Source organism: Lepisosteus platostomus, chromosome 5 (genome assembly GCF_059453375.1).
Source record: "Lepisosteus platostomus isolate fLepPlt1 chromosome 5, fLepPlt1.hap1, whole genome shotgun sequence".
Classification (NCBI taxonomy): Eukaryota; Metazoa; Chordata; class Actinopteri; order Semionotiformes; family Lepisosteidae; genus Lepisosteus; species Lepisosteus platostomus.
Window position 1 is genome coordinate 48,675,619 of NC_142615.1, and position 24,827 is coordinate 48,700,445.

A 24,827-nucleotide genomic window follows, 5' to 3' on the forward strand; every position below is an offset into this window, starting at 1 on the left:
TGGTTTGAGGTGAGAGTGAGTACTGGACTGAAGACCTCCCACTCCCACACTGAGCACCCTGACTCCATTTCCCTTACCTGGTACTGGGTCTCCCTCACTGTCCTCCACATCATCATATCCAGAGGGCAGCTCATCAGAGAGGAATCTCCCTGTGAACAGATCAGTATTACCTGCAGTCAGACAGCAGCCTCACTGTCCTCTACTGGAAGAGAAGCCAGGGTGTGAGTTTGTGTTTATAAGGCAGATCCAGATTCATGCTGTGTTGATTTTCTTCACTTAGTTTGACACCAGTTGAGAAAAAACACTACAGGTTTAAGACTAAAAAATACTATTTTTGTCAGAAACCAGTTGAGTGAGATTTTCTACAAGTGTAAGTCCTCAGATTTTCCTCATAGGTTAGAGATCAATCATACCTGAAGACTCTCTCCACTCACCTCTCCTGGGGGCACTGTAGGTTCCCTCTCTGGCCAGTTTGTACTCTATTTCCTCGTAGACGGCATCATGATAGGGGGTGAGTGCTCCCTTAGATAGGGCTGTATGAGGAAAGAGACACTCAGGGTTAACATGCAGGGAGCAGAGTTCAAGATCAAACATTGACTACTAAACCTTCTTTGGACATTTGAGCACATAAATGTTATGCTTCTGGATCTGCAAATTTCCTCATATCTCCATCCTAAGTTGTTGATAATCTTTCTTAAACTTCAGCTGTATTTCCCTATTAAAGTTGTTCACATCCAACAAACCTTTAAATTAGACAGGTTCAGCTTGGCAATTGTGATGTTAAAGCAGCTTTAATCCTCAAGTTAATTATCAGTTCCATGTGAGTGACAGAAATGACCACTAGAGGTCACTATGTGGATGGAGAGTTCCCTCCCTACCTTTCCTCAGCTTCCTGTTCTGGATCAGCTGCCCCACTAACAGGGCCAGCACCACGAAGAGCAGAGCCCCCAGCAGCAGGAGGACCAGGGGCGAGGCAGATAGACCTCCCAGTGGCTGTGTCTGGGGTGTTGTCCTGGTTCTGCCTGAGAGAGGGGGAGATAATGGATGAACAGGGATCAGGAGAGGTACTCTTGGGCTCATATACACTTCAACACATATCCTGTTCTCCTCCTGTTCCCATATGGGGCTATCATGGCTTCAGGGTGAACCCAAGATCAATGAAGAATAGTTAAGGATTCCCAATCTAACCCATCAGAACTGTCAATATGTACTCTTCTTCGCTTCCTACATTGGCTATGTCCCTGAACTCTACAAACCATATATTGATGACTGCGTCGGTGCCGCCACATGCTCCAACGATCAGCTTGAGTTCTTCCTGCACCATTTCACCAAGTTCCACCCATCCCTCAAATATACAGTTAACATATCTTCCACCACTCTTCCGTTTCTAGACATCCACTTGTCTATCATCTACCCCCGACTGTCCACTTCAGTTTATTACAAACCCACGGATTCACACAGCTACCTCCTGTACAGCTCATTTCACCCCAACCACACTAAAAACTTTTTCACAGTTAACTTTTTTTTTTCACAGTTCTTTAGGTTACGACGATTATGCAGCGACGACATCGTCTTCGAGAACCAAGTCCTCGAAATGTACTCATTTTTCATCAACATAGGATACCCCAGCAGTGTGATTGACAGGGCCCTTGCCCGAGCCAAAAACACCCCCCGGACCATCAACCCGATCAGGAACTCCCGCCGTAACAACCGCATTCCTTTGGTGCTTCCTTACCACCCTAACACACTTCCTATCCCCAGGACCATTAACCACAACTTTTCCATCCTACAGGATGATCCCTCCATTGGGGCCCTCTTTTCTGATCGCCCTATCATCGCATATAGCCGACCACCTAATCTGCATAACCTCCTTGTTCACAGCTCCCCTGACCGCCCTCAACAACCATCCACACCAGGCACTTTCCCTTGCAACAGAGCTCGCTGTATCACCTGCAAATACACAGCCACCACCACACTCATTCACGGCCCCTCAGGACAATTCCGGATCACCCAGACAGCATCTTGTACCTCCAGCAACCTCATTTAATGTATCTCTTGCAGTAAATGCCCATCCATCCACATTGGAGAAACAGGAAGGAGACTCGGAGACCGCTTCAGAGAACACGTCAGGGCTGTGAAGATTAAAGATCTCTCCAAGCCCATTGTTTCTCATTTCACCTCTGACGGCCACGACCACTCTAATCTCTCCGTCAGTGTTCTCAAAGACAGTTTTCCGAACTCATACATCAGAAAGACCACCGAAACTAAAATTATCCTGCAGCTAGGATCACACCTTCCCCCTTCCCTTAACGACAGACTACTGTTCTTTTAAATTTTCTCCATTCATTGGAAGTTTCATTTCACACCTCTCTGCACCCATTCTGACCTCACACCTCTTGATTGGCCTCTCTTTCTGTCCCCTGCTCCCGCCTCTCACTCCTCCTCCCTCCCAACCTTTGTTCTCCCGCTACTTTACCTTTGCCTACTGCCCTGTCTCTCTCACACCTGAAGAAGGCTCCACGGCCGAAACATTGTGTTCTCTTTCTTCTTTTTTTCAGCATGGAATAAACCTATTACTTGTTCCTTTGCGAACTGTCAATATATTGACTTTGGTTTTACAGCAGGTTGAATCCACAGTGGTCTTAATAAAAAAACTTTACATTTGTTCCTTGAGGTCAAATGTAGGATTGCAGGATGAAAGGTGTCTTGTTCGAATTAAAGACTAGTGTTCACATACACAGGGCTACAAAACATCCCAATCTTGTGACTGATGATCTTAGCTGGTTCAGTTAGATATTAAGCAGTGATAAAATATGTGTAACAGTGTATATTCTCCATCGATCTGCTACTTTGTTCATCTACAGTTCTAAGACTCTCCTCACCTGTACAGGTAACCCCTGCATCCTCCTTGTGTCGACAGTCACTCTGATTCAGTCCAGAGTGACAGCAGTCCCACAGGTGAAGCTCACTGCCTGTGCAGTTCACTTCGTCCAGCCAGATGGTGCCACTCCCTGGTCCGAATGAGGCCTCTATTGCTGCACTCACTGCATCCCCACAGCCCAGCTGTCTGCAGACCACCTGGGCATCCTGCAGGTCCCAGGAGTCGTCACAGACTGTCCCCCAGGAGCCCTCATACCGCAGCTCCACCCGGCCAGAGCAGTTAGTGTCTCCTGCCAGGCGCAGAGCCAGTGGGACTGAAAGACAACAGAAAGGTTACTGAGTGTCTTCAGCTCAGTGACTGTAGTAGAGGTTAGTGAGGTATTGAGTGGCTCTAGAAGAGAGCTGTATGGTTACTGTTCCTCACCTCAGGGCTGCAGTGTCTCTGACTGTTTTACACACTGAACTCACCTGGGCAGTACAGCTGAGGTTGCTGTTCCTGAGGGGCTGGAGTGCTTCTGTCAGCTTCTTTTCTAGAACCTTCAAAGATTAATAATCATATAAAAACATTATTATTATAAAATGAAGAACAATGACATTGATTTCATTTTTATACGTTTGGATATACATTGATAATAATTTAGTTGAAAGCTCTTATTCTGTTCTGAACATGGCAAAACACTAATCTGCTGAGCTTCTCAAGATATAGACATGTCGAGAATGCTCATGACCAGACAATCACTGCAGAGGTGCTCAAGAGGAAGATAGCATCACTCTTCACTTTCTACCTGAGCAGGTGATCTCAGCTACTTCCCTGTCTTCACACTCATTCTGACCCCAAGGGGAGGAGGGACACTGCCACAGGGTGGAGTCATGTTTGCGACAGGAGACAAAGTCCAGCCATCTGGGATCAGTGCTCAGCCTGGAGTTTGTCTCTCTGATGGTTCCCTTGTCTCCACAGCCCAGCTGTTTACAGATCACTGCAGCTGTGGAGTCAGTCATGCCGTTCTGACACACACTGCCCCAGGTGCCATTGTAGTAAACCTCTGCCTGTCCTGAACAGCCTGCAGACAGTCTCAGGAGAGTGTGATCTGTCAAGACAGCAGGGAAAGTCAAAGGAAACAAACCCTGACAAGACAGCCCAATGTTTCATTCTGAACTGGTAAGAAACAACTAGCAATGAAATGAAATGAACATGTAATGAAACAATGACAGCTGTACAATAACACAGTTGACATGAAGGTGACGGGCAGGACTGTGTGGTTCTGGTCATTCAGAATCTGGACAGTGCATCACACAGAGCTTTAAAATCCCATTACATGATCAGGTTCTGATCCAAAACGTCATTCTGATCAGCTTGGCTATTCAGCAGCAGCACAACTAAGAGACTGAGTATGAAAGTAGAACGCATGGTTCAAGGTGAGCGGTGCAGCGCTGTGAGTGGAGAAAACGTGGCTCAGGGTGACATTTACACCAAGTGGTTCATCAGGATCTGACAGGAAGATTCTTGGAACAAATCAAAATGAAACATTTGAGGCAGAAAATCATGAAATATAATGGCCAAGACAAATACACCCAAACAGACAACAGGTCTTATTGATGTGAGAAGTTTAAAGTTTGGACCCAAGAGTTTACTGGAGGACTGAGATGAATATCTCCATTCACTAGTGGAGGGGAATTTATCTTGAGTGCCAGAGTTTCTTTCTCTCTTTATTTATTTTCGCTGGGATGTGAATATGTGCATTCCCAGCTGTATCATCAATATAAACACCTGAAGAAGGCTCCACCGCCGAAACGTTGTGTTTTCTCTCTTCTTTTTTTCAGCATGGAATAAACCTATTACTTGTTCCTTTGCAGTCTACGCATGCTGACGCAGCTACCCACCTGAACTCATCAATATAAATATTTATTTTAAAATTAATTCTGCATCCAGCTCAGTCTTTTCCTCAACAAGATGTATTTAAGCACTCCAGATGCAAACCATATCCACAATGTGGAATTCCAGTATGTGGATTATTTTATTTGGTTAACTTACTGAACACAATATTCTCACATCCTCACAAGTCAAACACATATAGGTACTCTAAATGAAAGCCTTATCCACAATGTGGGATTAAAGAATATGAATCATTGTAATTTTAATTATCTCCCCTACCTGAACACAGGATTCTCACATCCTCCTTGTGTCCACAGTCATGGTGTCCCCACCATGCTGAGGGACACTCCCCCAGGGACGACTCATTCCCCAGACAGCCCACCTCGTCCAGCCAGATGGGTCCAGTTCCCTGGCTGAAGGAGGCCGGCACTGGGGCACTGAGGACCGTCCCACACTGGAGCTGCCTGCACACCACCTGAGAGTCTGCCAGGTCCCAGGAGTCATCACAGACTGTCCCCCAGGAGCCACTGTGATAAACCTCCAGCCTCCCAGCACAGTCACCTCCTGCACCAACCAGCCTGAGGGACAGCTGATCTAGGAGCAGAGAATTAGAGGTTAGGGGTCAGAGGTCAGTGCAGTACTAAGAGATCACCATGACCTGCTGTTACATGTTGAAGATTATCTCGGTCAACTAGGCACAGCAGATACAGTTCAAGTACAATGTTTCTTGACTTTTGATTAATTTAATATATACTTATTGTAACAGATTGTTCATAAGCAGTATACCAGGTAAGTTACTTTTCTGACCCACTGCTGGGCACAGAGACAATAGCTCCACCGGTGACAAATTGCAGTATTCAGATAGATGCGTTTGCTGTAGATCCGAAAGACCCTAGTGTGTTTGTGACACACAGAAAAAACTGCACACACACAGCTGTTGCCTCACTGACTGATCTGGGATTCCACTGAGCAACAGAGACATCAACACACACTGAGAGCCCTGGAGATACAGAACAGGGGATAATTCATACCTGGTGTTTTGGAAAAGGGAACAGCTGAAGAAGGGAAACCTGTGAAACAAACAGAGAGAGAGAAAACAGACTGTGAACCGTGTGTGAGAGGTGCAGTTTAGCACCAGAAATGAAACTAGAATTAAAACAGCACTGATGTGATTAAGACAGTCTTCAATCTCTCTTTACCTGCTCCAGGTGTATCTCTGAACTTGAACTTGAACTTTATTGCCATATGTAACCGGTACTGGTACAATGGAATTCTTACTTACAGAAAGTCTCTCGATTGTAAAACAAGTGTAAAAACAAAACAAAGTGCAAACAGTGCATCAAGACAATGTGCAAACAATAGACAATGTGCAAGTAAACATGCAGGCAGTTTGAATGTAAACAATACAGACATGTAAACAATGACTGGAGACGTACAATAAATAAATTACAATGAGGTAGATGGTGATGGTGTGGGTGTGGTCCGAGGGGGATGGCTAAATGTGTTCGCCAGTCTCACTGCTTGTGGATAGAAGCTATTGAAGAATCTAGTGGTAAGTGTCCGTATGCTCTTATATCTCTTGCCTGAGGGCAGTGGGGTGAAGAGCTCATGCCCGGGGTGGTGACTGTCCTCTGTGATGGCCAGAATTCTACCACGGCAGCGGTCCTCGTAGAGCTGTTTAATCTCGGTGAGACCGCAGCCAATGATCTTCTGGGCCATATTGACCATTCTCTGCAGTGCCTTTCTTTCTCGCGAAGAGGTGTTGCCATACCACACGGTGATCCCGTTGGTGAGGACGCTCTCGATAGTGCAGCGGTAGAAGTTCACCAACACATGTATTGGCATCCCCCATCGCTTGAGGCACCTTAAGAAATAAAGGCGCTGCTGAGCCTTCTTCATGATAGAGTCAGTGTTCACAGTCCAGGTTAGATCTTTAGAGATGTGAATTCCCAAAAACCTAAAGCTGGTGACTGTTTCCACTTCCGTTCCATCAATACTGAGTGGGCTGTGAGTGTGTGGCCTGTGTCTCCGAAAGACTCTGGTCATATTTGAGTCTGTAAAACAGAAGAAAGGAGCTCATTTCTGGCCACAGGAGTGATGTTTCACCAGTGCAGGGTCAGCTGTGTGTGGGGCTCAACTGTACATAACATCTGTAATTATTGACTTTCTGAGACTCACTTTTTTTTCAGCCTCCTGTTAAATAGGGCTCCATTAATTAAACTAATTAAACAGTTCAGGTGTTAATTACGGGATACTGAGATCCAATACTTTCTTTCATTTTTAGGACAGTGATCTCAATATAAATGTAAAACAGATTTATGTCCACAGTGAATTGTTGTACCTAATCATCTGAAAAAAAATGACAATGAAAATGATTACCCCTTTAGTTAATATTTGAGTTATATATGATATGATTCAAATACGCTCACATGCTTTAAGGAATATATTTTTACTGGCAGCGTGTAACAGAGCAGGTATTCAGTAAATCATGAAGACAGTGTGCTGCTGTGTGTAAGCACATGATTTTTAAACATAATTCTCACCAGAGCAGATGACACCTGCGTCCTGTCCATGAGAGCACACTGCTCTTTCCCATGTAGAGACAGCACAGTGTGAGAGACGGCTCTCATTGCCCCGGCACTCAAACACATCAGCCCTTACTGGTCCACTGCCCTGTCCAAACCAGGCCTGTCCTGGTGCTGCTACAGCCTCCACGCAGCCCAGCTGCTGGCAGAGAACACTGGCATCTCTCAGGTCCCAGTACAGGTCACACACTGTCCCCCAGTCCCTGAAGAGCCACTGTAACTCCACTCGGCCAGAGCAGGAGTCAGAGCCATTCACCAGCCTGAACCCTGTGTATCCTGCACACAGGACAGGGGAGAGAGCAGAGAGACAGCTTCACAACACAACAACCAGCAATAACCCTTCAAGTATCCTTACAATACTGAGCTTTAAATTACTGTCATATAAGTATCTCACTAACGTGTTACTGTTCGATCCAATTCAATCTGAAATACTTTCTTCATCAGCAAGGCTGGTAATTTATGGTTTAATTAAGTTACTGTTGATCAGAAGATCATCGTATTGAGTTTTCATGGTTAAACACCAATCCCCAGTATTGAATCAGAGCTATAGCAACACTTATTTGTTTCTCTTCTAAGCTTCAGTTTTGAGCTCCATTAAAAACAAAATGAAATGAATTATCCCCCTCTTACCAAAACACTCCAGTCCCACATCGTTCTCATGGGTGCAGCTCTGTGTCTTTGTGGAGGACTTTGGACAGAAGGACAGGTGCGATTCACTTCCCCGGCACTGAAACTCCTCTGTCCAGACCTGTCCCTCCCCCTTCCCGAAATGAGCCCCCTTCAGCACCTGTGAGGGAACCCCACAGTCCAGCTCTCGACAGACAACTTCTGCGTCCTGCCAGTCAAAGTCAGAGTCACACACAGCCCCAGGTCTCTCCGTGCTGCACTTCCAGTCTCCCAGAGCAGAGATCACTGCCTCCAACCACTCTGACCCCTCGATGAGCTGGAATTTCAGAACAATAACAGAGATCACTGTCCCTGACCACTCGATATGCTTGAATATAAGAAAAGATAGGAAGAGAGAGCAGGAATAGAGAGTGAGTATTCATTATTTTAACAAAATATTGAGGAATTCTAAAGAATACTAAAACTATGCACTGTTTTGGAATTTTGGGAAATTTCTCAGCCAAAAATTAAGCTGTAAATTATCAAGCACACATTCACTGCAGATCAAGTCACTGTCATAGAAACACTGAGAGATCAATGAAAAATAAGTAAAATGACCAGACCCTCTGGACACCCCACTGTGTCATAGGAGCTGAAATCCTAGAACTCTGGGCTTCAAAGTGGGAATTTGGTTGTGAAACACAAGTAATTGACCTGCAGATATCTGAGACCCTGAACCAAGATGAAGAACACATTCTACCCCAAAGCTTCCTGATAAACCAGGAGAAAACCTGGGAACTAAACAATGTCCTTCAATATAAAGCAGAAATGAACACTTACATAAAAAATAAAGTTGTTTTAGACGTCACGTCCAAAGTGGTGCAGAGGTTATAGAAAACCAAGCCTATCACACCCAGTCCAGCTACTGTTGCAGCTGGACTGCCTGACCTGCCCCCTGACAAAAACTGTGAACAGGACTGTCACAACCTGGCACTACTGGGGCAGGACTGTCTGACCTGGGCACTGGCACACACTCTGGATAAGACCACAGACAGGCACTGTGAGTTGTCACAGACTGGCATTGCTGGGACATCTGTCTGATCTGGAACTTGAAATAAATTGCCTTTACTTCTACAAAGACAGACACTCTGGACAAGACCAGGACTGTCACAGCCTGGCACTGCTGGAGCAGGACTGTCTGACCTGGGCACTGACAGACACTCTGGACAAGACCAGGACTGTCACAGCCTGGCACTGCTGGAGCAGGACTGTCTGACCTGGGCACTGACAGACACTCTGGACAAGACCAGGACTGTCACAGCCTGGCACTGCTGGAGCAGGACTGTTTGACCTGGGCACTGACACACACTCTGGACAAGACCACAGACAGGCACTGTGAGTTGTCACAGACTGGCATTGCTGGGACATCTGTCTGATCTGGAACTTGAAATAAATTGCCTTTACTTCTACAAAAACAGACACTCTGGACAAGACCAGGACTGTCACAGCCTGGCACTGCTGGAGCAGGACTGTCTGACCTGGGCACTGACAGACACTCTGGACACATCCAGGGTTGTGCTTCTCCACATGAAAGCAGATCTCAGAGAATGACACACTCTCATGGAGTTCAGCTCCACGCACACACAGCTGGGTCTAGCAGTCAGCTCCTGGCTATGTTAGGGATTCCGTAAGAGAAACCGAAACCAGTGAATGAGCCCACTTGGAGGAGCTGATAAAGCCTAGCCGTGATCCGAAGAAAGCCGTAGTCGAAGAAACGAGCCGAGAGTCCAGGGGAACCCAGAGATCCAAACAGGGAACGAGTTGGCAAAGCCAAACCGTGATCTGAAACCATAGACAATAGAGCAATCCGGGAGTCCAGGGGAAGCCAAAGATTCAAAAAAGAGAGTGAGTACCGAACCCAAGCCGTGATCCGAAAAACCGTCGTCAAAGGGGGAAAAAGCGTAATCCGAAAACCAAGAAAGACACAAAGCAGAAGAAGGAGTAGCGCAACTAGGAAGCTCGAAAGGAAAACCAATACTGAGCCAGGAGGTAGGAACAGACAGGTGTTTAAGTACAGGATGAGACGGGGGTGTGGTGGTGAATAAGTAAACTGATAGGTAGACTGATGAAGTCAGGCTACGCCTTCTTCTGCCTCCTCCGCTGCCGGGAGGCAGGGATCGTAACAGGCTACAGTGCATCACAAGAAAATACATGACCACCAGTGCCTTAAAGAAGTCAAAATATGGCAGAGCAGTTTAGATGTTAGAGGTCTAGTCTGAAATATCAAACCTGAAATCATTAATTTACATAAATGAGCCAACAGAACTGTTTCTTCTCTATTTATATCCAAAGCTGCATTGGTTTCTTGAATTCTTAAATTCTGGGCTCATCAGAATCAGACCGACAGTCACTCCACCACCAAGGATCAGCCTTTTGGACAGCTGGTAGTGCAGCTGAACTCCACTACAGCACTGAGCCCCACAAGACCATTAAAAGACACCTGAGACTGTCCAGATCCACTGACACTGACACCAACATACCATTAAAACACACCTGAGACTGACCAGATCCACTGACACTGACACCAACATACCATTAAAACACACCTGAGACTGTCCAGATCCACTGACACTGACACCAACATACCATTTAAACACACCTGAGACTGTCCAGATCCACTGACACTGACACCAACATACCATTTAAACACACCTGAGACTGACCAGATCCACTGACACTGACACCAACATACCATTAAAACACACCTGAAACTGACCAGATCCACTGACACTGACACCAACATACCATTTAAATACACCTGAAACTGACCAGATCCACTGACACTGACACCAACATACCATTAAAACACACCTGAGACTGACCAGATCCACTGACACTGACACCAACATACCATTAAAACACACCTGAGACTGACCAGATCCACTGACACTGACACCAACACACCATTTAAATACACCTGAAACTGACCAGATCCACTGACACTGACACCAACATACCATTAAAACACACCTGAGACTGACCAGATCCACTGACACTGACACCAACATACCATTAAAACACACCTGAGACTGACCATATCCACTGACACTGACACCAACATACCATTAAAACACACCTGAAACTGACCAGATCCACTGACACCGACACCAACACACCATTTAAACACACCTGAAACTGACCAGATCCACTGACACTGACACCAACATACCATTAAAACACACCTGAAACTGACCAGATCCACTGACACTGACACCAACATACCATTTAAACACACCTGAGACTGACCAGATCCACTGACACTGAGACCGACATACCATTTAAACACACCTGAGACTGACCAGATCCACTGACACTGACACCGACATACCATTAAAACACACCTGAAACTGACCAGATCCACTGACACTGACACCAACATACCATTTAAATACACCTGAAACTGACCAGATCCACTGACACTGTCACCAACATACCATTTAAACACACCTGAAACTGACCAGATCCACTGACACTGACACCAACATACCATTTAAACACACCTGAAACTGACCAGATCCACTGACACTGACACCAAAATACCATTAAAACACCTGAAAATGAAAAGGCATTTCACCCAACAGCACAGTGGAACCACAGCAGATTGTCACTTCACCAGTGCTAAAACAGTAAAGACAAAGTGAAGTAGATACAGACTCACTGAGCACAGCCTGCCTGTTTAAACTGAACAACACTGAAGTGCCTGGAGACAGAGGATGAGCTACAGGCTCAGTGAGACTGCATAAACAGAGGAAACACAGAAACAAGACACACCAATCAAATTAAATATATTATGTTTATAACGTATATTGCTTTGAATTATTATTATCATCATATTATCAATACTAGATTTTAATTAATTTAATTTTAATTTAATTGATCATGATGATGGACTCTAGATCAGTGGAGGAGTTTTCATTGTCCTCAAGCTGGAGACTGGAGAGAGTCTCTGTCTCTTACCTGAACACCTCACTCCAGCATCATAGGCATGAGAGTAGCCATTATGTTTCACTCCATGTTTTCCACAGTCCCTCAGCGCAGCCTCTGACCCCCTGCAGGAAACCCAACCCAGCAGGACTGATCCAGACCCTGGTCCGAAGTGAGCTCTTCCTGGTGCTGAAACAGCAGATCCACAGCCCAGCTGTCTGCACACCACTGTAGCATCATTGAGATCCCAACCATAGTGAATTACTGTCCCCCACTCTCCACCATGATACACCTCCACTGTCCCCTCACAGGGACTGGCACCATTCACCAGCCTCACATCAGCACTGCCTGCAGAGAGAGAGAAACAATCCCTATCACCATGTCTACAGGATGTTTTTAGATTAAGACATTTTAGAAATACAACTGGTATTTTTATTTTGTTTTACCTGTTTGATGGGATTGCTAGTCTCTCCCATGGGGAACAAGAGACAGTGGAGTGACAGGAAGTCCACCAGCAGCCATCTTACCTCTCCCTACACACACCTGTGTCCAGATCCTGTTATATATCTCTCTGTCCATATCACTGTGTGACTGCAGAGGGCTGTTCCACTGTGGACAGTAGCTATAATAAATGTTTTCCTGGGTTTCTGGAAGCTGTGGTCAGTACAGTGGACAGTGGGTGTAATGACTGTGTTCCTGTGTTTCTGGAAGCTGTGGTCAGTATAGTGGACAGTGACTGTAATGATGGTGTTCTGGGTTTCTGGAAGCTGTGGTCAGTACAATGGACAGTGGTTGTGGTGTCAGAAGGCTGAATCACTGAAACCAGGCTTGGTGTATCTGGTGTATCTGGGTCTCAGGCCCCACAGTGCACACTGACCACATGTCTGTATCAGGTAAGAGATTTAAACACTGATGAGTCTCTTCAACATTGTACTTTGAAAATAAGTTATAAAATCCAAAACAGAATCAATAAAAATATTTTTCATAGATGGGTGCTTCACAAGTTGTGCTGAAATATGTGAAGTGTAATGCTGCAGAAAGATGGAAAAGCAGTTCTGCAGCAGGAGATATAATTGAAACCCAGGTGCAGGACTTTCAGAGATTTATTGATCAGGGAGTAACAGATCAAATGCAGGCTGCTGATAATAGGTTGGGCTGAATTAAAAAGGTGAGCAGAAAGAAAACATAAAGAGGGACGCCCATCTCCCAGCTAAAATAAAGAAAAGAGAGGCTAGAGAGTCGGCGCAGAAAAGGGAAAAAATTAAAACAGAGAAAATATTTCAGGATCGAAGAGCAGGAGTAGTGAGAAATTAAAATAACCGAGTGATAAACTTGACTATGAGAGGAATGCGATCGCTAGTTTCTGTAACGAACAGTTCTTTCCGGACCCTATGCGGACGACACAGTCCGACGGAGTGGGGAAACACTGGGGAAACGTCATGCAGGAAAACGGGGCAGAAGACAGGGGGCGTGTCCAAGGTGCGCTGGTGCACGGGGGAGGTGTGGCCGAGGCGAACAATCCAAAAGTGTAATCCTTAGAGTATCCAAAACACACGAGTAAGTCCAAAACCAGGAGATCCATCAGAAGAAGGATTAAAAACCACGAAGGCCGGGTCGGAACCGGCGGACGGGGAACGGGAACAGAGGTTAAAACCTTAACGGGACCAGGCGCTTCCAGGTCCCGGACTCGCACGATATGGAAATCAGATGCAGAGCCCGGATGAGCGTCAGTGCCTGGCTTTTAAGGTGGGCTGGGAATAGGGAGCAGGTGCATAGAATACAGTCTTGAGTAAAAGGGCTGGAGCACCCTTAAAGAGGGGGAACTAATATCGTGACAGTTTCACAAGGTTTAGCTCTAATGATGGAGATTCGGTGTTCTGAACAGTTTCAAATAAAGAGGTGATTAGTGTGACTGGGAGCCTGAATGAAAGACTGAAGGTTTAATTGAAAGACGTCCTGACCCAGTCTGAATGACAGGGTGAGTGCTCGAGGGAATGTTGCTGCTGACGCAAGTCAGTCCCAGCCCAGACTGTACGTGAAGTGTGTATACTTACTGTCCAGGGCACATTTACAGTAACTAGATTTGTTCTTTTTGATTACATTTTCAATCACCTTCAGTTTGGAGTGTGAAATATTTTTTTTCTATCATATACTACAATTCATTGTAATACTACTTTTTATTCATATATGATTTTTACTATGATAACATGATATATATTTGTGAACAATGTGTTTTAGCTTTTACCTTTCAAGATCTTAATCCATAATTCACAGATTGAATTATAGTTGCATTTAATAATATATTCTAAAAGCACAGTGCACAGGTTATTTTTATTAATCATTCTTTTTTAAAATTCCATGATGTAAGAAAAATGATCCCTATCATTAGTTATCTAAGACTTACAAACAACAATTAATTTAGCTGTGAAGTATCAGACAAATGCAGAATAAACATGGAACAAGAATTAAACCTTTATCTTTTCAAAATGAAGGACTTCCGGGTCAAATACGCATTTCTTCCAACATAATAGACTCCAGTCTGAACAGATCCCAAACTTTTGTTTAAGGTTGAAAAAACTACAAGATTTACCTCAGGACTCCTGTGTTGTTACTGAAACTGGACACTGTTGTCTAAAAGCACCCAGTATGGATTCAGGTCAGAAAACTACAACACACTGCAATACAAATACCTACCACCTGAATGTGACTGTTATAACAAATAAACACAACTATATGTCTTGTCCTCAATCATGTTACAATGTTAGATCCTTCTGTAATATAATTACCATAGTATCTAAAACTACTGTTATCATTCTCAAAAATAACCATGGATCAAAAATATTTTAATACATTTACCTTCAGTACTCTTATTTGTATTAGCACATTCACCTGCAATAGGGCCCGAGTTACTAATATTATTTGTTAATCGGAAACGTGCCTTAAATATACTTTTATCTCTGATCACCTGTCTGTAATAGTTCTTTGCACTAAAATTGTCACCTTCTCTCAAAATACTCTATATTTAATAACATTTCCATAATGTTATAATCTTATTATTATTAATGTTACTTTAATAATACAGTAAATACAAAATGTGTCAATAGTAATAATACTGGAGTCTCAATAATACTCTAGTATTTAATAACACACTTATCTCAGTTAAAATATTAGTCTAAAAATACTCCAGTGTTTAATAACACATCAGTTAATTACTTTAATAAAACATATTAATTCATCAGTGTGTATAATAAAATATCAGTCCGATCAATACAACAGTGTTTAAAAACACACTGATCTCTGTTAATACACTAGTGTGTTATTATACCTGTTAGAGAGGGCAGAATTGAGCACAATGAAATAAACAACCCCTGGTAAATATTTTGAAGACATTGTATTATTGTTAAAACATTTATATTCCATTTTCTTTGCAAATGGGAAAATTTCCACAAGTCCTAGCACATGACCCAAATTACAACCAAAATTTTGTATTTTATTATTGTGGTAATAGATAAGGGATTGTCAAGTTGTACAGCATTTGTGATAAGGTTGCTAAATATCTACAATATTAATAGTTATAATAATTATATGTTAGTACTTAAAAAACATTATCCTTAGTCTGTGTTGTGTGTAATAGTGTATAACTGCATATAAAACTATTAATACAGCATTAATAGAAAATAATTTAAAAAACATATAAGCTGAATTAATATTATGATTAATTGTAGAGGTGAAATTCTTGTTAATACTGCAAATTGTTTATTATTTTTCCTTATTTATAGCACCAGAATAAAATCAATTATAATTTTAAGGAATATCCATAAAGCTGAGTTTTAAATTAAACAGAAAAGCACTTCTGCATGCTGTGGTCACTACGGCGGGCAGTGGCTGTAATGACTGTAGAACCTCAGATGGCTGGTCCTGGGTTCCAGGAGACTGTGGTCACTATACTGGACACTGTACTAACTCTGTGGCTTCCAAGTCCTGGGACCAGTGTTTCTGTGTTAGTGGACCTGTGGTCACAACAGTGGTCAGAGGCTGACAGGTACTTCACATGTTGTGCTGAAATGTGTGTGAGGTGTATATTCCCATTGTCTGTATGTGAATTGTTGACAATGATTTTCTAGCCTTTACCTGCCAACATCTAAACTTAACACATGATCATCAGATTAAATTATATTAAAGAACAACATTTTTCAAAAATACCAGACAGGTTTAACATATAGGCACAGATACATTTATTATGATGTTGTCCTGAGCAACTGCTCAAAAATCTAAACTTGAGTCCTGTGATTACGAATTAATTTTTAAATATTGCATTTGTATGATAACATGTAATTAAATATTTAATTTGTATAACTCATACTTATATAATTGCATTTGATAATAATTTCAGATTTCGAATGTAGTCAAAAACAATAAAGCATTCTTATTAAAACTTCACAATTTACAAACAAAACCTGTCATTAGATAACTAACCTAAAAACACAAAATAAGTTATTTAGCTGTTAAATAATAGACAAATCCTGTATAAACACAAAACACAACTACCATTTTTTAATTCTTGCTGTAATGCCACAATGTCTTGTAGTTGTTAAATTATTAATGTTACACCTCAGTTTCTGATGAGACCCCAGTTAATAATTATACACCTACAATACTAAGAATTTCCACAATTGTGTTAATATTTTTCATTTTATAACTTATAAAGCAATAAAGAATGTAACTTTTATCAGCCTGTCCTTTTCAATGTGAAAACAAGCAAACCTGGTCTTTATGAACCAGGTAATACATATATCAGTTTTATTTTAATACTATAAAAATACAAGACCTAATTGTCCTATGACTGAAAATGTTTTACATTTTCAAAATGTAATTGTAAGTCTTTAAAATGAAGAATTCACACTCATAACTTCCTATCATATTGGAACACATATTCTTATAACACCTAGAGGAACTACTTGTTTTCACAGCAACTGAATATCACACAGCCTAACGATAGAAACCTGGACTGTCTGAATACACCAAAGATGTAATGGCAGCATTAAAACTCCTGTCTTAATTCTCTAGCATAAACACTTTAGGTGGTAATAACACATTTACTGTATATCTATTAATACATCAGTCTGTAATAATTTAATATCAGTCACAATAATAATTCACTATTTAAAAACACGTGTATCTCTATTAATGCACCAGTCTGTAATAAGACAATACAGAGGAGTCAGAATTGAACACAATAAAACAATAAACAACCCAGGGTATTTCTGAATCATCCTGTATAATATGATATTATTCTAGAAACATTTTTTATTGCTCACACTTTTTTTGTTTTCGAGTAAATGAAGACTTTTTCACATGTCACAGCATATCACTCAAATTATCACTTATATATAAAGTTTATTATTACAGTAACGAGTAAGTTAAATAACTTTTTAAAGATTTTATACACTCCATGTTTTCACAAATTATCAATAGAGGGTGATAATGGCCAGCTTCTGCTCTATCCATCTATAACATTATTATTATATAATGTTTAGAAATCTTAAGAATATTTTTAGAAAATCCAATAAAAATTAAAAGCAACTAATTATATTTAGACACAACTAATTATATTTCCTTACTTACAGAACAAGATAAAATATGGTTATAATATTTTTGATGAATACCCACAAAGCTGAATGTTAAATAAAAATTCAAAAATTGTTCAACCCACTTATTGCTCCATTTCCATCAAAAATCTAATTAATTTAATTCCAGTTGTTGTCTGTCTGTCTGGACAGGAGAAGACTGGTCACTTACTGGCTGAGCTGTGGAGCACCAGGACAGCGAGAGAGAAGATGGACAGGCAGCTCTCCATTGTCATCAGGACAGAGCGCAGCTGAGACCCCTGTCTTCACCCCTGAGCCCACAGGGCAACTGAGCTGCTGCTCCGCACCCCAGACCCCCAGTAACAACACAGCCCCCCGCCCCGCCAATCACACACAGCACTGCCTTTTCAGACTGACAGCAGGAACCTCTCACACAGGTGGGATGGCCAATCACACAGGGCCCTTTCAGTCTTCTCCATATATATCAGAGACACATCACTGTTTCCTCTCCCTGAAGACACTCCCAGCAGCGCAGAGGAGAGGAGAGACAGGAGCAGCTCTGTATCTCACTGGAGGAAACACAGATACAGATACAGACAGCAGGGCTGCAGGTGCTGCAGGGGCAGGAAGAGATCAGATATTAAACTAAAAAAATTGTAGACAAGTATTATATTTTTAAATTAGTATCAAGATAATTAATTATGTATATACAGTCTTGTAATTCTTGCTGTCTGTATCAGGAAGTTTCTAGTGACTGGTGTCCAGAATGTGGTCCTGTCCTGCTGTCTGTGTCAGGCAGTCTCCAGTGACTGGTGTCCTGAATATGGTCCTGTGTGCCTTGCTGTCTGTGTTAGGCAGTGTCCAGTGACTAGTGTCCTGCAGTGAGTCACAGAGTTGTCGTGTCTCCAGACAGTAATGTCTTCTGGTCATGGTCAAGGGCAGTGTGAGGAGAGCCTGTGATCAAGGTGGCAGTGAGGTCATTCAGGTCAGCACAGGAATACAGAGACAAGGTGGACTGACTAAGAACTGGCTGTCCTGTGACTGTGATCAATAATTTAAATGAAAAAAAAAAGCCCAGCAGTGATTGTCCCCTCTGTACTGAGCCTGATGGATAGCAGCTCTTCCAGTTGAGTCCCTCAGACCCTGAGTCTGTCTTTGTGCATCTCCAGTCCATACAGATGTTCCAGCCACTCCAGCTGTGGCCCCAGTGTCTCTCTGTGTGGAGCTGACTGTGAGACTGAGACTCTCTAACAGCACAGTGGAGCTGAACTGATACTGATACCTTGATACATCCCGAGGCTGAACAGAGTGAGGACTCAGGTCACCTCCTCCTCCTTATTCTTATAGGTAGCAGTAGCAGTAGCAGTAGGAGGAGCAGTAAAATATTAGTAGTAGGTATTAATAGTAATAGTGGGTAGCAGCAATATCAGTGGCAGCACTAGTAGTAGCTGTAGTAGCAGTAGTAGAAGCATTAGCAGAAGTAACAGTAGTAGTATTGGTAGTTATGCTATATTTCAACTCTTTAGTTCAACAATATAGCGGCTGTGTTGCAGCTTCAGCAGAAGAGTAGGAGACAGTTTCAAAGTCGGAAAAACAGCTAAATGAAAAATCAGTCCTTGTTACAACACCCAGTGAGAACACAGCTCACCTCCTCCTTATTAATAGTAGTAGAAGTAGTAGTGGCAGCAGTAGTAACAGTAACAGTAGTACCTGCAGCAGTAGCAACAGTAGTACTAGTAGCTTTAGTAGCATTAGTAGTAGCAGTAAAATATTACTAGTTGCACTTGTATCAGTAGCAGCGATAGTAGGAGCTGTGATTTAAGGCACCAATTAAAACAATTCCTACAATGACATGACAACATATTTTTAGAAAGGGACATATTATCTTCAGTAAAACTGCACTATCTCTTCACTTCCCTGTCTTTAGGAAATGGGCCTGTTTCGTCAGAGCTTTACCGGAACTGCAGGTCAGACTCTGCAGTGAGTCTGTGGTTTGTTCTGTGATGTGCAGTGCAGTGTGATGAGGCAGCTGAGAGCTGAACTGTACAGGAAGACACACAGGAGAGTCCAGTGTTCAGAGCTCTAGTGCTGTACAGAGACACACACAGGGACTCCAGTCAGAGCTCTATTACTGTACAGTGAGGCACACAGGGGATCCCAGTGTTCAGAGCACTACAGGGTGACAGGTCCTCTCCCCACACAGCTCTCTCAGTGTGTCTCTCAGGGCTGAACAGGAGGGGCTGTTCCTGTCAGAATGGAGGCTGACTCTCAGAGCCCCAGTGTCAGTATGAGGAGAAGCTCTCAGACTTGACTGCTGCCAGAGCCTCTGAGCCTGAGTGGCCATGAGCACTGAGCTCCTCAGCAGCTGAGAAAAGCCTCCTGTCTCCTGTGGTCACAGTGTGGTTGAACACCTGCACTGTCTTCCTGCTCCTTCTCTTCTCTCTCCCCTTTCCTGTCTCTCACGCTGTGTGTGCTCTTATCTGTCCATCTCTCTCTCTCCTCTTCTCTCACTCTGACAGTCTGTGCAGAGTATCTGAAGGGGATGTAACATCACTTGGCAAAAGAAAAAAAATTCTCAGAAGCAGAATAAAAAAAAACTCTTCACAGTCAGATTCACAGCTCAGACTCACACACAGAGCTCTGAGTCCCTCAGTACTTTACCCAGACTCCTTCCTCTTGAACAGACAAAAGCTCATCTCCATACTGTTCTCTATCCTGATAATCCAGAACCAGAGGACATTGAGACAATCAGTGCTGCTACATGAATAATATCAGACAGAACAGCCTGGACTCAGGTCACATCTACCCCTTTTCTCCTTCCTCCCAGCCCTCTTAAGAGACAGAGAAGAGCTCCTGGTTCTCCTCTCTGTGAACTGAAGCAGTATAGACGAGGGCTGGACACTGCTTCTGAATCGAGGAAGACACGTCACTGTCATGTAGGGTCATCTTGGCCCATGATGATGATGACAGTGTGTTTGTCTGTCTGGTAACTGTTTTCTCCTCCCCAGTGCCGCCGGGAGAAACTCCCTCAAGTTGAGAGAGGAATGGCCGAGCAGAGAGAAGGGCGTCACACCGAGACCTGGGGCAGATCTCACAGGAACGTGAGTATTGGGTTCAACAACATGGTTGGATAGCTTGTTCCACACACCCACCACCCTCTATGTACAGTAGTGCCTCCTGTCCTGACTGTAGGGTCTCATCCAGCTCTCTCTTGAGACAAGCCAGGGTATCGGCTTCAACAACATGACTAGACAGCTTGTTTCACACCCCCACCCTCCTCTATGTAAAGAAGTGCCTCCTGCTCTCATTATTAAATGCTCTTCCCCAAGTATTAATTCTGTTAGACTAAGAATAAACCTGTACTGAGACACAAACTTGGTTGGCTTCTGCTGGTGAGACTAAAGCAGTCAACTTGTGGACAGGTCTCGACAGAGACGGACGTGACCCTGAAAGGCCATAGAGGGTCGTCCAATACTGAGGCGCTGAGCAAAGATTCTTCCAGTGTAAGACAACCATGTGTTCTGCTCAGGATGATGCAGATGATAGTGTAGATAATGAAGGTGGTTATGATAATGATGTTGATGGAAAGGTGTTGATGATGATGATGGTGGACATGATGATTGTAATGATGAAGAAGGATATGGTAATGAAGATGGTGTAGATCATTTATTAGAAATGTGATGAAGATGATGGTGACAAAGATAGTGGAGATTGTGATGGTGGGGGTGATGATGATGGTGATGAAGATCGTAGGGGTTGTGATGGTGGAAGTGATGATGATGGTAATGGAAGATAGTGGAGATTGTGATGGTGGAGGTGGTGATGATGGTGACACAGTCATGCCTGTGTGTGGCTGTGTGTGAAAGGGAAGGTGGGGTTGGATCAGGTCTGCCGCTGTCATCTGATAGAACTGTCAGAGGAAGAGGGAGCAGACTCCCCCTGCGTCTCACCCCGGGCAGCCGAGAGCTGCAAGTCTGTGAGCCTGATATGTCTGTGACGTCTGTCGAAAGTTTGGTTTCAGCTGCAATGATGGTGACTGTGATTGCTGGGAGACCAGTGGTAGGGCCTGGTCCTCCTGGAGAAGACCCTCTCAGTTTTCTCTCTGTCCTCCTCATGCCCTCTCTGTGCCCCTGTCCCCTCAGGCCAGCCAGCCAATCACCAGGCAGGAGACCGAGACCCAGCTGTGAAACTGCCCAAAGGGCCCGGAGAGGGATCTACAGAAGGACAGGGCATGGACCTCCTCCTTGGCAGCCCACATACCCCATTGCTCGCCCCCTCACACACCCCCTCACCCACCCCCTGGTACACCCGCTCACCCGGGCCTAACCCCAGCGGCCCTGTGGCGGCTCAGGGAGGGCCTGCAGGTCGAGCTGGAGGGGCTGCTCCAGGAGGAGGAGATACTGTTATTGTTTCGGTAATAGGGACCGAACCAGTGAGTGAACCCACTTGCAGGAGCGAACAAAGCCAAGTCGTAATCCGAAAGCAAACCGTAATCGTAGGAACGAGCCGAGAGTCCAGGGGAAGCCAGATATCCGAAAGGGAACGAGTACCGAAGCCGAAGCGAGATCCGAAGTCGTAGTCCGTAGAGCAATCCGAGAATCCAGGGGTAGCCAGTGATCCAAAACAGAGCGAAAGTAACCAATCCAAGCCGAGATCCGAAAAGCCGAAGTCCAAAGGGAAAAACCACAAACCGAAATCCAAGACGAACACAGAGTAGAAGTAGCGCAACCAGGAAGCTCGAAAGGGAAAACCAATACTGAGCAACGAGGTAGGGAAGGACAGGTGTTTAAGTAGGATGAGACGGGGGTGTGGTGGTGAATAGGAAAAACTGATAGGTGAACTGATGGATAGGGGCTACGCCTACTTCTGCCTCCTCCGTTGCCGGGAGGCAGGGATCGTAACATTACCCCCCCCTCTACGGGCGGCTCCTGACACCCTAACGGGACGATCCGGGAAGTTAAGGTGGAAGTCTTGGATGAGGTTGGGGTCCAGAATATCCTTCTCCGAGACCCACGAGCGCTCCTCCGGACCGTAGCCTTCCCAATCGACGAGATATTGTAGGGATCCACGAGACCATCGGGAATCCAGGATTTTATTGACCGTGTAAGCAGGGAGTCCATCAATTACTCGAGGCGGTGGGTTTTTTTTTGCGGTTTAGACAGGGTGGATCTGTGAAAGGGTTTAAGGAGGGAAACATGGAAAGTAGGGTGGATCCAAAGGGTAGGAGGCAAGGCCAGTCGGTAAGTCACAGGGGTGATCTGGGCGAGGACACGAAAAGGACCAATGTACCTGGGAGCAAGCTTGCCAGAAGGTTGCTTAAGAGGAAGATTACGAGTAGATAACCAAACAAACTGACCACGTCGAAGTCTGAGTGGGATACGACGGCGCCGATCAGTCACCCTCTTCTGCTGAGCTGAGGTGCGAAGAAGGGTGGCTTTGGCCTTCCTCCAGAAGGTCTTCAGGTTAGAGATGTAGTCCTGAACCGAAGGTACCTCTGTGTTGGGATGGGAGTCAGGGATAAGAGGAGGCTGATAACCTAAAGCACACTTAAAGGGAGACATGCCAGTAGATGTGGTATACAAAGAATTGTGTGCATACTCTGCCCATGGGAGCAAGGACACACAATTATCATGGGTAGAGGAGATATAAGTCCGTAAATAGGTCAGCAGTTCCTGATTCATTCGTTCTGTCTGACCGTTGGCCTGAGGGTGATAAGCTGAGGTAAGTGAGACTGAGGCGCCCAGCGACTTACAGAAGGCCCTCCAAAATCGGGAGACAAACTGAGGGCCCCTATCAGAAACAATATCCTTAGGGATGCCATGCAGTCGGAAGATATGTTGTACAAACAATTCTGCTAGTTCTCGAGCTGTAGGTAAAGATGGTAGGGGAATAAAATGGGCAGATTTGGAAAAACGGTCTACCACCACCATAATAGTCGTGTGTCCATGGCTGGGTGGAAGGTCAGTAATAAAATCTACTGAGAGGTGGGTCCAAGGACGGTCCGGGATGGGTAAGGGTTGAAGATGGCCCGCTGCCCTCATCCGGGAAGACTTCATTTGGGAGCAGATAGAGCAGGCCTGGACATATTACTTGACATCCTTGGCCATAGTTGGCCACCAGAAGTCTCTGGAGATGAAATCCAAGGTACGGTGGAATCCAGGGTGTCCGGCGAAGCGGGAGTCGTGTCCCCATTGTAAAACTGCCGATCTGACGGAATTAGAGACAAATAACTTGTCCTGAGGGCACTGAGGAGGTACCGTCTGCCCTACCAATTACCTCAATGTCCCATCTTACCGCTGCCAGGAACGGGATGATGGGTTCTGGAATCAATTCGGCCTCAGGGGGGTCGTGGATCCGTGAAAGGGAGTCTGCCTTGATGTTCTTGGAACCTGGAGTGTAGGTGATCAAGAAATTAAATCTGGAAAAAAAAAGGGACCACCTAGCCTGGCGAGGACAAAGACGTTTGGCCGACTGCAGATACTCCAGGTTTTTATGATCAGTGTAAATTAAAAAAGGGTGATGAGCACCCTCTAACCAGTGCCTCCCTTCCTCCAATGCCAGCTTAATGGCCAAGAGCTCACGGTTACCGACGTCGTAGTTCATTTGGGCAGGGGATAGCTTCTTAGAGAAGAAGGCACAGGGATGAAGAATCTGTTTTTCTCCATGACGTTGGGAGAGAACAGCACCCACACCATGGCCAGAAGCATCCACTTCGACCACAAAGGGCAAAGTTGGATCAGGGTGTTTTAGGATGGGGGCTGTAGTGAACAGGTGTTTCAGACGCTGAAATGCTTCTTCGGCTTGAGGGGTCCATTTGCCTTGTTTAGGTCCTTTACGGGTCAAAGAGGTTATGGGAGTGACCACCGAGCTGAAGTTTCGAATAAACTTCCTGTAAAAGTTAGCAAAGCCAAGAAATCGTTGAATGTGTTTGAGATTCTTGGGAGTGGGCCAATCAGTAATCGCCGAGACTTTACTCGAATCCATTTCCACCCCCTCCGGCGAGATGACGTACCCTAAAAAGTGAATCCTCGAAGCATGGAAGGTACACTTCTCTAGTTTGACATATAGCTTATTCTTAATGAGCCGGGAGAGTACTTCTCTGACATGGAGAACATGATCCTGGAAGGAATCAGAAAAAATTAATATGTCATCTAGATAAACCAATACAAATCTTTGTAGGAGATCCCGAAAGATGTCATTAATAAAAGATTGAAACACTGCTGGAGCATTAACCAAACCAAAGGGCATGACCAAATATTCATAATGTCCATGGGTTGTCATAAATGCCGTCTTCCATTCATCCCCCTCCCG

At 44.3% G+C, this 24,827-nt stretch overlaps 1 protein-coding gene and 1 pseudogene across 2 annotated transcripts in view; one reads left to right on the top strand and one right to left on the bottom strand.

Annotated features, from left to right (window-relative positions):
- LOC148668159 (uncharacterized) overlaps positions 1-22,833 on the top strand; it is a 204,585-nt gene extending 181,752 nt beyond the window's left edge. For both annotated transcript variants that reach the window (XR_015936944.1, XM_088632650.1), the window contains exons 5-6: positions 20,525-20,617; positions 21,659-22,833. Coding sequence is in view for 1 of the 2 variants with exons in the window: in XM_088632650.1 (XP_088488776.1) it covers positions 20,525-20,617; positions 21,659-21,703 (138 nt within the window). In the remaining variant the exon portion in view is untranslated. The remainder of the gene's footprint in view (positions 1-20,524; positions 20,618-21,658) is intronic.
- LOC148668228 (scavenger receptor cysteine-rich type 1 protein M130-like) lies at positions 841-17,785 on the bottom strand (annotated as a pseudogene).
- Positions 22,834-24,827: the final 1,994 nt, after the last annotated feature.